Source organism: Trachemys scripta, chromosome 17 (genome assembly GCF_013100865.1).
Source record: "Trachemys scripta elegans isolate TJP31775 chromosome 17, CAS_Tse_1.0, whole genome shotgun sequence".
NCBI lineage: Eukaryota > Metazoa > Chordata > Testudines > Emydidae > Trachemys > Trachemys scripta.
Genome location: NC_048314.1, coordinates 8,222,409 through 8,235,799, shown reverse-complemented (window position 1 = coordinate 8,235,799; position 13,391 = coordinate 8,222,409). Strand labels below are relative to the sequence as shown.

Here is a 13,391-nt window from a genome sequence, read left to right as displayed (position 1 = left end):
GAGCAGACATCTCCAGATTAGGGGCTGCATCGTATAACATTTATCACAAGAAAACATCAGGAAGGGCCAGCCCTGTTGCCTCCTGATAGGAAAGTGCTCTCGGAGAAGGGGAATAGTACAGGCAGAAATGTCTGTTTTGCGGGGAGGAGGGTGCAGGGAGGCCATCTAGACTTCTTTGAACTGTATTCCACCTTCTGGATGCTTATCAGAAGCAGAGTTCTAGAACATTCCAGAATATTTTATTAGAGACGAGAAGACGTAGCCTTCATTTGCTAGCAACCTCCCTTTGACTCTCCTCTCAGGGATCCGCCGTGGTCCTTTCACAGATGTCACTGGAGTGAGACGTGGTCCCTGAGATGCTCTGCAGAGTTTAGGCAGTAACAGCCTGGCAACAACAGCAGCTCCAGGGTAACTTATGTGATCACTACAGTGTTACCTGCTGAGCCTTGTCACCACTGCCCCAATAAAATCGTATGAATAAGTTACTCTGCCGGAGCCGTTTCACTGGAAAAGACAGAGAAAGAAACGAAGAGCTAGTTCACGGATCTGACTGCAGCTGTTCTGTAGCAATTACCATCTGCCTCCTGGGTTCTGCAGCTTGCTAGCTCACCAGTGCTTGAGCACAGCTTTGCGTTCCCAGTCCCACCACTTTGGGCACTGTGATGCCATCAGAGAAAGACCTCACTGGATTCTCAGTCTCGTTCTCACTCAGCACAGGGCAGGCTACTGCTCCACATTAATCAAAAGCAACAGTAGCTGCCTAACGTTCTAGGTAGCAGGACTCCAAGCAGAAGGCAACAGATGTGCTGTTGGAAGCATGGGACGTATCCTCACTCTTCTACTGATTTCACTGCCATGTTCAGGTTATGATGGCAGCAGAGAATCTCACCCACAAGACCCATCCCAGGAGGGTTAAAGGAATGACAGACAGGTTCTGAAAGGAGCCCTGACCAAACCGTCCCACTCAGAAGGCTTAGTGGAGGGCTTTAAGGGTGAGAAAAGGAGGCAAAGGCCAGAAAGATTGCAAGGGGAGGGAGTCCTCAAGGCTCCATCATGGATGGTGGAAAACCTGTTCCCCCAAGTAATAAAGGAACAATGTTCTGGGGGAAAAAATTCACCAAGTTCTAAAAGCCAGATCAGTAACTGAGCGAGCTGATCAAACAAACTTTGAAAGGCTGAGCCTGAAACCAACCAAATCTTAGAAAGGGCATGAAAACCTCATGTTGTGTGGACCACACCAACCTGGTGCCTTCTCTGAGGTCATCCAAGGTCTCAAGGAAGTCTCTCTCTCTCTCTCTCTCTCTCATGAGAACAGCCACTTCCCAAGCAACAGAACATTTCAAAGCCACCCAGGTGAGCTCAGATGGTTACAAACAAAGTCAGCTGTGATCTCTCTACAAAAGAGTTTCAGGGAAAATGAAGATTCCCGTATTACGCTGACAAAGAGATCAGCAAGTGTGTAGCCTCTCAATCTGGAGTGTGGCTGCATCGTTACACTTCGCGTTTGTTTCAATGTACGTCATTTTCTTCCTTGCCAGCAAAGCTGTAATGTTATCATTACCCGAACCTATAGCTAAATCTCCTCTGTTACACCCTGACACCCCAATATTCACCACTGTCCTGTAATTAGGATATGGCTTATACAAAGCATGCCTTGTGAGTGTCATTCTAAAAGTCTTGATCTGCTAGACAGTAATATCTCGTTGGATTGTATGTGCTATCGTCGTGTGTGAACTTATGAAGTTTGGCTGTGTATGTGTTGCTGAAACATGTCGTGAGGTTGAAAACACCCACAAGCAGCCTTTCAGGTACGACAGTAGAAAGGCCAAACAATGTTAATGGCTTATTGAGGAAATGCACAAGGATTACCCCAGGAACTGTGTACAATAGAAACCTCTCAGAGATAACACTAGACACTGGGAACTGTTTTACCCAGGTCCCAGCAAAAGAGCTTTCCAGCAAATGGGGAGAAGATATAAAAGGAGGGAAATGACATTATGGGGGGAACCTCACTTTTCCAACACCACCACACCTGGAAACACCTGAGGAACAGACTGAACTGTGGGAAGTGATGGTCCCAGGCTACAAGGATTTTTAGCCTGTGTATGAAAGCCCAGGAAAGCCCAGGCAACCTGTGCCTTAAGAATCTGCCAGTCTGTTTATCACTCAGGGTGAGATTTTTGCTAATTTCTACATAGTACCTATCTAGCGTGTTAAGCTCAGTTTGCGGTTTTTGTTTATTTACTAAGGTAATCTGCTTTGATCTGTTTGCTATCCCTTATAATCACTTAATATTTACCTTTTGTAGTTAATAAACTTATTTCTTGTTTATAACATAACCCAGTTTGTGCAATTCATATCTGGGGGAGGGAGGAGCAAGAAGCTGTGCATCTCTCTCCACATTGAGAGAGAGGGCGAATTTTTATGAGCTTGTGCTGTGCAGATCTTTCTATACAGCACAAGACAGTATTATTTAGGGTTTATCCCCCAAAAGGTGTGTGACTGTGAGTGCTGGGTGAGTCCTCTCACACAGAGCTGACTTCAGTCTGTGTCTGCTGTTGGTTGTGGCCCTACCTGTGTGTGTGTGCTGCCTAATTCAGCAAAACCGAGAGAGGGAATCCAGGCTAGTGGAGCAAGAGAGGCTCAGTGAAACCCCAGTACATCAGGTGGCATCCCGGACAGGGGGGGTCCAACCCATCACCTCCTCCACCACTGCAGTTACTGGGGTGGCCTTTCAACTACTCCGCATCATCTTTCCTGGTAGCTCTTTTCACCTGCAGAGTAGCAATTGGTTAAGATCAAGGGGCCAGCCACTGGGTCCCATGATACACAAGGATCCATGTTTTGTTCAGCGGACACATGTAGCAAGAGAATACACCATCTCTGCAGAGAACACAGAGCCTCCAAAACCCTGTTACAGATACCATCTGTTCCCGCCAGATAATACGATAATACCACTGTTTACTGTGGGCTCACAACACTCAGACGAAAGATGGCTTTGGGCAATATTTTCAAGTGACAGAGTTTAGGCATGTTAAACAAACAGAATGCAAGTGCACGAGGCCAAACCAGGAGCTTTAATACAAAATGCCTCCAAATAAAACCGGTATTACAGGCAGGCAGGAGAAAAGCATGCCCATAGCTGGACAGAGCTCAGAAGCGGGAACCAGGAATGTCAGAGTTCTAACTCCAATATTGAGATGTCACTTCACCCCATTTTGCAGGCAGATGAGGACTGGAAAGGTGACTGATCAGATAGGTGGCTGATCCCAAATGCACATGATGAGGTTTGCCATTTAGCAGAAGGGAGATGGGGATTAGATAACCCCACAGGTTTCCTCCATCTCTAACTTCTGTAATTCTATCATCATTCTTAGTTATTTACTGAATTTCTGGTCTATGGCAACAGGCAATCAGAATGGTGTGGATGCTGGGTTAGCTTTAGCCGAGAGTTTGGATAAACAGCACAAACCTCATGACATTTCAGCCAGTTTGAATTCTCGGGAGGAGTCTGGCATCATCCAAACCTGAAATTCACCCTCCCTTATAGTTCTGATCTGGCCTGAAACAAAAAACAAAAAAAATCAAAGAGGCAGGTTTGGATCTAGGGAGCTCAAGCCCAAGCTTCTCAGAAATTTGGAAAGGTTCAGATTCCAGGTGCTGGGTTTGCTCCCATGTGACCTCACAGGAAGGGATATGTAAAGTATTCACGTTCCATCTACCTTAATAGGAGTAGCAATAATCTCTTCACTATCTAGGGATGAAAACAACAGACTCTATAGACCCTTGATGGACCCAGCCAACACCTTGGAATGACACAAACCTCCCCTCTCCAATGCAACATGAGTCGCGGCACAAACATGCTGCATCACAACATCTGGCTGCTATGTGGTGGATGCTCTCCACGGTACTCTCCGTGAATGAGAGCTGGGCCAGTTCAGTGGCTTCACTCAAGTGACAGCAGGCGCCGACTAACCTAGGAGAACACCGGCAGGAATGAACCAAATGTCCACAGGGCTGGGTTATCTTTTCTGATGGAAATGCCACTGCTCATGTCCAAACAGGTGATGCGAAAAATCCCTTTGCTGGCTTGGCTAGTGATGAACAATATCAAAAGCAGTGCTCATAGTCACGAGGATCCCTCTCATCTCCTGCCAAGCACCTGCAGGTCTCAGTCCCCTCCTCCAGAAGCATCTCTCACTTCCCCCACTGGCACATTGCTAACAGGAGAGCATAAGCAACACAGGCCCCACTGCCTTGAAATCGGTTTGCATTTCCCATATGGTGAACTCCCCTCCCCAGTCACGCTGGCACCTTCACAGCTCCCCCACCCCGTCCCTTCCTCTTTGATGTTATTTACAAAGGGGAACGACGGAAGTAACGTAGACAAGAACACCCACCCCAAGAATGTACCCAACACACACGTGCACTGAGAGGAACACGTCCTCACCTGTGCCACCCCACCCCGAGCGCTTGCTTTTACAGCACACCTGCCCATGGCTGATGGAGCTACCGGCAGCAGCGACGAAGCGTTCTTGTTACAAGCTCGCTTTGTGAAACCTGCATTGCCCCCTCCTTTCTCCCCTCACACCTCCTGCTGAAATAATAAAAAGTGGGTTCCCCTTAGCAGAGGCGAAGCCAGGACATGCAGCTGGCGTCACAAAGAATACCCCTAAAGTACACGCTCCAGTGGCTCCTCAGAGCCAGCTAGGAACCTACACGGTTAATTGATCAACCTGTTGTGGCCACAGACCACACCGACAGGCTGGGCCACAGCAGGTCAAACCATGGGTCAATCCATGGCAGCAGTGGCCAATAGCTAGGGCCCTACCAAATTCACGGTCCATTTTGGTCAATTTCGCAGTCATAGGATTTTAAAAATCATAAATTTGATGTTTTCAGCTATTTAAATCTGAACTTTCACGGTGTTCCCACCTCTTGTGGGGGTGGGGTCCATAGTGCAGCTCCAGCTTCTGTGAATGTCCTGCCTCCTGCACCCAGAAGTCCTTGATTATCGGCTGATCCTGTCAACTGCAACTGTCATGGGAAGCCACGGCAGCAGGAGGAAACCTGATCTCCGGACTAGCCACATGAGTGATAAGAACAGAGATCTAGAACTGCTTTCTAATCTACGGGGAGCCAGGGGTGCTGCCTTCAGGGCAACCAGCGTTGCTAAGCAGGTAGGTGGGTGCGTTTGGTACAACCTGGACCTTCTTCAGACTCCAATGGCTTCACTCCTAGCTCCGAGGGGCATTAATCCAGCCTGGGATGTCGTGAACAGGTGGATCACCATGGCCAGGTCTGTGCCTGAAAGCTGGGGTACAATCTTCCAGTCAGTCGTAGAATTCATTATTTTTCTGCCACTGTGGCTATTTAGGCCTTCAACAGCCCTATTCCTGGCCATGCCACTGACTTGCTACATCGCCTCAGGCCAGTTACTTACAATAAACCCTTGGTTCCTGACTCCCCATCCAGAACACGGGTTAATTCCAACAGCTGGCCCCCTCTTCGGAGTGCTGGAAGGCTTGTTTGTAAAGCCAGTTGGTAGAGTTGTAAAGCCAGTGGCTACACATCATGGGTGCTGCATGGGGACATTGGCTCAGCGCTAAAAAGCAGGGCTGTGGTAGGCTCTGAAATAGCAACATATGCTTCCCCTGCAGAGCCGGCCGGCAACCCAGCCGGCATGCATCACGGCCAGCAGGGAATACGATGCAGCTTTAAAAAGCATTAAAGGCCTTTGATGTTTTAATATACCTTCCCTAACATCACGTTGCAGCAGCATGCAGTTCTAATAAAGGAAACGTAATAAATACCAAACATACGGCTTCCATTTCTTGCCAGGACAGCTTCAATTGGAATTGTGTCACTGGCTTGAAACATGCTTCTCCTTAGGAGTCTTGCTCTTCTTGCCATGTGGTTTGAATCAGGATTGCTTTCCCTCCCGCTGCCCCAGGGCAAAGTTTGGGAATGCGGGTTAGGAAGGGGAGAAAAAAAATATCAAAACCCTCATGCTTGAAATAGAAAACCACGGATTAGCCCTCCCGAGGAATCCCAGCGGCGGCTCGTTCAGCGCTGATCTTTGGCAAAACGGAAAAGGCGGGTATGTGAAGCAGGGAGGCTGCTGCTACAGTCTCCACCGCTTTGCAGAATTTACCCTGGCATCACCGCTGCTGCCACGGCAGGAAGCCCGCCAGTGAAGTTATGACTAATCAAAGCTCGTGTGCCAGAATATACAGCACTCCACACGCCGGCATCGCACGCTGGGTAAGAGTGTCAACCTCCCTTTTCATTTCATGGCTGGGCCACAGAAAGGATCAGGACTTCATTTGTGCTAGGGCTTGCCTGGGCTGAGCTCTGGCACCTTTAGGCTTGGCAGTTCAGAGCCCCGGCACCTCTGGGCTTGCGGCATCAGTTATGAATGTAAAAAAAATTGCTTGAGCCCTGGCCCCTCTTTCATTAAAAATTAAGCCCTGGAAAGGATTAATTGCCTATGGTTACTATCTGCTAGCTAGACTCCAACGAGAGACTGCTGAATTGGAATTAATTTGCAAAATGGACACCATTAAATTAGGCTTGAATAAAGACTGGGAGTAGATGGGTCATTACACAAAGTAAAACTATTTCTCCGTGTTTATTTCCCCTCCCGCCCCCCACACACAGTTCCTCACACCTTCTTGTCAACTGCTGCCAAATGGACCATTTTGATTACCACTACAAAAAGTATTTTCTCTCCTGCTGGTAATAGCTCACCTTAACTGATCACTCTCATTAGAGTGTGTATGGTAACACCCATTGTTTCATGTTCTCTGTGTATATCTATCTATCTTCCTACTGTATTTTCCACTGCATGCACCTGATGAAGTGGGCTGTAGCCCACGAAAGCTTATGCTCAGATAAATTTTTTGGTCTCTAAGGTGCCACAAGTACTCCTGTTCTCTCTGCTAACAGAGTTCTTCCTTAGGTTAATTGGCAGAGACCTGTGCTTTGGTATGGCAGATCATGGGTTCAAACCCTGCTGCTGATGCCCGGGGGGAGTTTCTGACTTGAGGGTAGCAGGGTTTTCTCTTACTGCTCCCCAGAATGTGCATTCTGAGTGACTATGAGCTTTCTGTTCCTCGGGCCCATGGAACGCTTACTGTGCAGGGCAATGCTAAGAACCTCCTTAAGACCAGCTTCTTCTGGGATGCCCACAAGATGTGAGTAGATGATCAAAGAAATGTAAATGTGTTAAAGACATGAGCATGCCTAAGCTGAGAAACCACTCAGTCTTACTACCAGAACTCTCACCTGCCCTCCCCACTATCCTCAGGCATAGGGCCAGGTTGGAAATTAGATTGTAGACTCTTCAGAGGGAGGCTGTGTGGCCTAGTAGATAGAGCACGGGACTAGGATTCCAGAGTCCTGGGTTCTTTGCCAGGCTCTGGCCCAACACTGCCATCATTGAGGCTGGAGCAGGTATTCGCAAACATAGAGATCAGGCTTTTAAAATCTGACAATTAACTTCTCTGTGCCTCAGTTTCCCCAGCTGTCAGAAGGGCATAGAATTTATTTGCTGCCCAATGATGTGAGGCTCAACTGGTGTCTCAGAAGCTCTTTGAGAGCCGTAGGTGGCAGGTATTATTGAAGTGACACTCTTTCTATGCAGAAATTTTAAGTCCCTTTTTTGTTTCACCCTGGCAAGAAAGCCACGGTCCCAGTTCGTGCTGCACCTCTCCGCTCAGGGGTTTTCAGGAGAAGCCAGATGCTGTGCAGTTCACCCTAGTATGCACTGCCCTGGGGAGCAAGCAGTTTGAGTTTTCCTTTCCTTCTCAGCAGAAAAGGGCTTGTCCTAGACTCACCATGAACGCCAGCCAGTCCTCCTTTGAATTTCTCCAGAGAACAACGGTAGGTACACCAGGGACGCCTGGGGGGCCTGGATCTCCTGGGGGGCCTGTTCTCCCCATTGCACCAGAGTACCCCTAGGAAAGAGAAGGGCAACTCCTTTAAGACGGGCTTGGATTTTTCAGTCAACACAAACCCAGAGCCAGCCTGAACCAAAACCACGTACCCCAACTGAGGGGGAGTTCAGATCTGAACAACTGGGCCGATTCCTGTGACCCAAATGGGATAAATCAAAACCCCGAGATCCAAACAACCCTGGGAAAGTCTGGAGCTGGGAATGAAACATGTGGCTTGTCCCAACTCTAAAATGTACAGAGAATACACACAGACCAAGCGAGATGCTGAAGGTGGAGATTACAGTTGTAATACTCCAGATGTGGCCTCACTGGTGCCGAATAGAGGGGAATAATCACTTCATCGACCTGCACACATCGTACACATCCATCGGGGCACACCACGTTTAGACAGATGAATGATGCTAGGTTGAGAAGGGCCTTTGTACTTGAAGCAGCAAAATCACCATGGTCTCTGTGGCCAAGGTTTTAAGCCACTTCTGAGAAACCAGCATCCCTAGGTGGGCCTGCTGGCTACAGTTTCAAGCACTGCCCTGGTGTCTTCCTTCCTTGTTTAAGAGGGAGTGTGGGGTGATTTAAAGGCACCCTGCGCACAGACAGGACAGCTGGGAGGACTGGGATTTAACCATGCCAAGGGCTGCAGTTTGGGTTTCTAAAGCTGGGAAAAGAGGCGTTGTGCAGGGACACAGCCTTTGGAATAGGTCTCTGTAGTGCACTGCTGTCCTGGAGAGTTAAGAGTACATCTACACAGCAAAAACACCACCCCCTTGGCAGCCGCAAGTGTCAGAGCCTGGATCAGCTGACTCACGGTCCCGTGGCTTGTGTTACAGGCCCAAACCAGCCAGGTAGATATTTGGGCTCGGGCTGGAGCCTGGGCTCTGAGACCAGCGAGAGGGAAGCGTGTCCAGCCAGAGCCTGAAGGTCTACATTGCTATGTTTAGCCCCTCAGCACAAGTCCTGCAATCCCGAGTCAGTGGACCCGAGCTCTGACACTCGCTGCTGTGGGGGTTTCCTGCTGTGTAGATGTACCCTGAGGAGCTAAGTCTCAAACCTAATAGACAACGTGAAGCAGCACTGGAGCGATGCCCGCTTCCCTCCCCCCGACACTATAACATCCAGGGTCTCTCTTTGTCGACAAGGCTATTCCTAAGGTATAGAGAGTCTTTGTTAACAGAGAGGGCAGGGTGGTCTACTAGCGAGAGCACTGAACTGGACCTTGAGAGACAGGTTCTATTCTCAAGTCTGACCCTGTATGGTATTGGGTAAGTCACTTTACTGCTCTGTGCATCAGTTTCCCCATCTGTGAAATGGGCATAATAAATACTTTGTACGGTACCTACTGGTAGTTCAGAATAATACTAGTAGCTCAAACTCCTCTACTGTGCTTGTACAGAATGGCTGTCTCAAGACACAAGCATGCATTTGGCTCTAAAACATCCCAACAAAAGCTGAATTATCATTGTATAAGTATTGGACGACCAGGCTTGGTAGGCAGAAAGCTCACCAGGCAGTTTCTAATCAGAAGATATGTCTGCTGCATTCACCCCTGGACCTAAACCACATCTAATGAACTTCAAGAGTTTTCCAATTTACTCACTTTGTCTCCTTTGGGTCCCAGAGGTCCGCGTCTCCCTCGACAACCCTGAAAAGCAAAACAAGAGCTGTGTCACTCAACCGTGTTTGTTTGCCCTGCTCCACCTACAAAGATTTCAGATGCTGGCACAGGACAACCTTGACCTGTGAAGATCTCCCAAGCTGGTCATAGGACAGTTATTTCTAAGCAGAGGTACTGCAAACACAGACTGGAAGGCAGATAACTCAACTGGAAGGCTGAACTTGTTGCTGGCTGGGTGGAAACCAATAGCATGACTATCACAGGGCCTGTCTACATGGGGCACTCAGGAAAATTAATATGGATTAATGAAAGGTGGGACTTTAAAGTGAATTAGTTAAACTGGATTAAACCCGTATGGGCACTCTCATTCAAATTAAAGTGGCGTTAATTCAGTTTTTCTTAGTTAAAATAAGATGAATTAAGGCCACTTTAAGAAACTCAACTCAGCTACATTGCTCAGGGGGCGTGAAAAATCCACACCTATGAGTGAAGTAGTTACGCCAACTTAAATCCCCTGTATAGAAAGCACTAGGGAGATGGAAGAAAATAGCTACCACCTCTTGGGGAGGTCTATTTACTGCAGCAATGCGAGAACCAGTAGTAAGTGTCCACACTGGGGCACTGCAGGGTTTTTAATGTAGACATAGCCGGATTCCATTTTTTTTTTTTTTGCAGGAAAATGCTGATTCCCACTACAATGTCCTGTTCCAATTGAAGGGTCCGTTTTGTAGGGAAGGTTTAGTGCAAGATGGAAAATCTAGTCAAAACACAAGGGAGACCCTGATCCAAATCAGGTCAGACTTGAACAGGGGTCTCCCGCATCCCAGCTGAGTGCCATAAGCACTGGGTTATTGGCTATACAGGGGTGAGACAGAGCTGGACACACGCACATAGGACAGGGAAACAGTTTCAGCAGTGTAAATCCCACTGATGATCAATGAGACTTTGTTTCTTGACTGCCTCCGTCACTTTTAAAAATGGTACGTAGCAGCCTTGGAAAATGTGATCCAATCCTTCTATTTGACAGTAGCCATCTTTAGTTTGTAAAGCTTTTTGCTCAGGAAAAGGATGAAGTACAAATATCATCAGCGGTGGTGGGGGTGGTATATTTGTGTTTTCAGTTGTTTGTAAGGAAAAAAAGCTCTACATCAAGTTCTCTAGTCCAGTGGCTCTCAGCCTTTCCAAACTACTGTCCCCCTTTCAGGAGTCTGATTTGTCTTGTGTACCCCAAGTTTCACCTCACTTAAAAAACGACTTGCTTATAAAATCAGAAATACAAATACAAAGTTGTCACAGCCACACAGTTACTGAAAAACTGCTGACTTGCTTCTTTTTACCAAATAATTATAAAATAAATCAATTGGAATATAAATATTGTACTTACATTTCAATGGATAGTGTATAGGGCGATATAAACAACTCATTGTATGACATTTTAGTATGAACTGACTTCGTTAGTGCTTTTTACAAAGCCTGTTGTAAAACTAGGCAAATATTTAGATGGAGGAGTTGTACTCCTGGAATGCCTCTATGTACCCCTGGGGCTACGTGTACCTCTGGTTGAGAACCTCTGCTCTAGCCTAATACAAATTCAGCTCGTTAGCTACTGTAAATTAGCGTAGCTCTATTCAAATCATTAGAGCTATGTCCCTGATCCCAAAATATACCACCTGCATCAACAACACTGGTGATTTCAATTGCAGCAGGAAGCAAACACCTTGAGTCCTGAGGGAAAATTGCAATTCAACACATTCGTTCTGGGCCTGGGGATTTTTACTGAACACAGCCTGCAAGCCAAGCCAACACGTGACTGGTAGCTCTGTAATGCAAGTCCTGTTCTACTAAGCACTGAACGGAGACACCGCCCCCATCCCCTTCCCCCCCACGTGGGGCTCCGTTCACCCAAGAGTTTAGCTTGAAGGGGGGTAGCATTCATATGGACTTCTGTCAGCCAAGCAAAAAAACCAACCAACCAACCAGTCTCCTTTCACGCTGAGTAGAAGACGAAACAAAGAGCCATAGTCTGTATCAATTATCAATATCCTTCCCTGGACCACCAACCTGGGCCGGCTCTGGCTTTTTTTGCCACCCAAGGCAAAAAAGCCTCCCGCCACCCCCACCCACTCCCCAGCGTGGCAGGGGAGGGCGCCGAGCCCGGCCGGAGCGCCGGCGGCGAGCCCACTGCGGCTCCACTGGCAGCCAGAGCGCCGTGAGGAGGGCATCGAGCCCAGCCGGAGCGCTGGGGGGTGGGCGGCGAGCCCGCCGCGGCTCCGCTGGCGGCCAGAGCGCCGGGAGGAGGGCGGAGAGCCCAGCCGGAGCGCTGGGGGGTGGGCGGCGAGCCCACTGCGGCTCCGCTGGCAGCCAGAGCGCCGTGAGGAGGGCATCGAGCCCAGCCGGAGCGCTGGAGGGTGGGCGGCGAGCCCGCCGCGGCTCCGCTGGCGGCCAGAGCGCTGGGAGGAGGGCGGAGAGCCCGGCCGGGGCTCCGCTCTCCCCGGCGGCCAGAGCGCCGGGGGGAGGGCGGAGAGCTGTCCGGGACTCTGCTCTCCCCAGCAGCCAGAGCGCCGGGGGGAGGGCGGCGAGCCCACTGCGGCTCCGCTCTCCCCGGCGGCCGGAGCCAGAGCACCGCGCCATGCCACCCCCCTCCAGGTGCCGCCCCAAGCACAAGCTTGGTGGGCTGGTGCCTGGAGCCGGCCCTGCCACCAACAGCAATGAAAATTACTCATCAAACTGCTCTGTCCATATTTCCCAGTTATATTTGAGGGTAGCTGCCTTGGCACAGAAATAGTTCAACTATCGTTCTGAAGACGAGGCCATTATCCAGAACGTTGTACTGGAACAACATTGGCCAACAGGTATGAATTCCACATGGCTTCATGCTTTGTGGACGTCCAGCCGCAGACGTTCCGGCCCCGTGCACAGCAATTTTGAGGTTTTTTTTGTTGTTTTTTTTTAATAGAATCATATGGCGCACATTTCTCCTAAATGACAGCCACCTCGGGGGAGTTCATCCTAGAATATGATTCTCTGTAAAATGCCTGATGTTTAAAAGTGCTATTGGAAAGTTCTGGCTGACTTTCAGGATGTGTGTAATGCCGACGGACGCTGTTGTGGGTAAAATATAAAGCAGCTCCCGGGTATAAAAACACAACAGAGCTAGGAGAGGCAGCCATGGACATGAATTAGTCCTGCTGATTATTTGTGCTAGCAACCCACCTGTTTAATGGGCGGTGTGTGGAGCGATCGTCCGTGATTTCGCTCTCCACACAGACGCCCAGAATATAAGAGCTGTGGGCACAAATGTCTCTAAGTATTTACACCATGCCCACATCCATGGTATCTGGAAGCCATACCCAGTGGTCTCAAATCTGGGCACCTACCAACTTGTGCATATTAACAAGTGGCCTGATTTGCAGAGATGTTGAGTCTCCACATCTACCACGGAAGTCAATGAGAGCTGGGAAATTAAGTTCTAGGTTCCTACTGGCTTGGGATGCTCGCACAGCTGACCTGTTGGAGCGACCGGCTGGAATCGGGCATTCTAGTGCGGCTACCAACCTCTCTTCTCTCATACGAGACCAGCCCCTCTGCATCCCCAAAGGGCGTTTCCAGGCAACACTATACTGCTTAAGACTATCAAAGCCTCCTTGTGCTGCCCCAACCGCATCGGTACCTTCCTCGAGTCCCTTCCCTGGTTTTCCTCATCCTTTACCTTCAGGGCCCTGCTCAGTTCTGCTCTCAGCTAACCCCTTGCTAAAAGAAACCCACCAGTTCACATGGTTATACTCACATTCCATCCTGAACTGCCATCTCGCTCTCTCTGT

At 49.0% G+C, this 13,391-nt stretch overlaps 1 protein-coding gene across 3 annotated transcripts in view; it reads right to left on the bottom strand.

Annotated features, from left to right (window-relative positions):
* The window catches only part of COL27A1 (collagen type XXVII alpha 1 chain), a 255,228-nt gene that overhangs the window by 105,167 nt on the left and 136,670 nt on the right, over positions 1-13,391 (bottom strand). For all 3 annotated transcript variants that reach the window (XM_034793733.1, XM_034793734.1, XM_034793735.1), the window contains 2 exons: positions 9,553-9,597; positions 7,839-7,958 (listed from right to left, as the gene is read on the bottom strand). In XM_034793733.1, coding sequence (XP_034649624.1) covers positions 7,839-7,958; positions 9,553-9,597 — 165 coding nt within the window. The remainder of the gene's footprint in view (positions 1-7,838; positions 7,959-9,552; positions 9,598-13,391) is intronic.